At 53.5% G+C, this 695-nt stretch overlaps 1 protein-coding gene across 1 annotated transcript, besides 1 other annotated feature; it reads left to right on the top strand.

Moving 5' to 3' along the window:
• Positions 1-233: 233 nt before the first annotated feature.
• Positions 234-343: a microsatellite.
• A 46-nt stretch (positions 344-389) lies between these two features.
• TraAM80_09978 (uncharacterized protein) lies at positions 390-695 on the top strand (the record flags this gene model as incomplete). Its single annotated transcript, XM_029386631.1, has 1 exon — positions 390-695. A coding segment is annotated over one exon (306 nt), but the record flags the coding sequence as incomplete, so codon positions are not given.

Genomic DNA, 695 nt, shown 5'->3' with positions numbered 1-695 from the left:
AAAAAAAAAGATGTGGTCGTTTCGTCTCAATTGGGCCCTCCTCTCGCCCACGCCCCCGTTTATATCCCACTCGGTACGGCTGCGTGCTGCTCGGCTTCGCTGTCCCTTCCACGTACGTAACCGGTGGGCACGCAGAGCCACACGGCTGAGGGTGGGAGCGGCATAGAGGCGTGAGAGGAGGTCCATTTCTCCGTGCGGAGACTGAGAGCAGCAAGAGAACCACCAGCAGAAGGAAAAAAAAAAGATGAAAAACAACAAACAAAAGGTGCGGCCCAAAAGGCAAAAAAAAAAAAAAAAAAAACGAATCCACAGAATGAAAAAAAAAAAAGGAAACGAAAAAAAAGGAGTGAACCCGCACGGATACGCAAAGAATTACTTGGGCGGCTCATATGTTCAATCAGCGGCAGCACCGGCTCACCGATGCTCTTCGTTCGGTTCAGCAAAGAGCCAAAAGGCCCCACCGCCCAATCAGAAGCATTAGCACCAGAGACGCATTCTCGCACGCAGAGCCGTCGCCGCCGTTGTTGCGCCTCATCGCCCCGCAAAAAACGTTCTTAACATCGTCAAAAAAGTCCCCACCGGATTCCGAAGACGCGCGATTCCACCCGGCCCACGATTCCTCAAAAAGACGGCCTCGCAGTTCGCCTGGACGCAGTCAGCGGTTGCACACAACGACGTTCGTCACCGCCAGCTGG

The sequence above is a fragment of the Trypanosoma rangeli genome, assembly GCF_003719475.1.
Source record: "Trypanosoma rangeli strain AM80 chromosome Unknown Tra_15.4_contig_00745, whole genome shotgun sequence".
NCBI lineage: Eukaryota > Euglenozoa > Kinetoplastea > Trypanosomatida > Trypanosomatidae > Trypanosoma > Trypanosoma rangeli.
The sequence above is the reverse complement of the archived record's forward strand: the minus strand, read 5'-3'. Positions and strand labels throughout refer to the sequence as shown.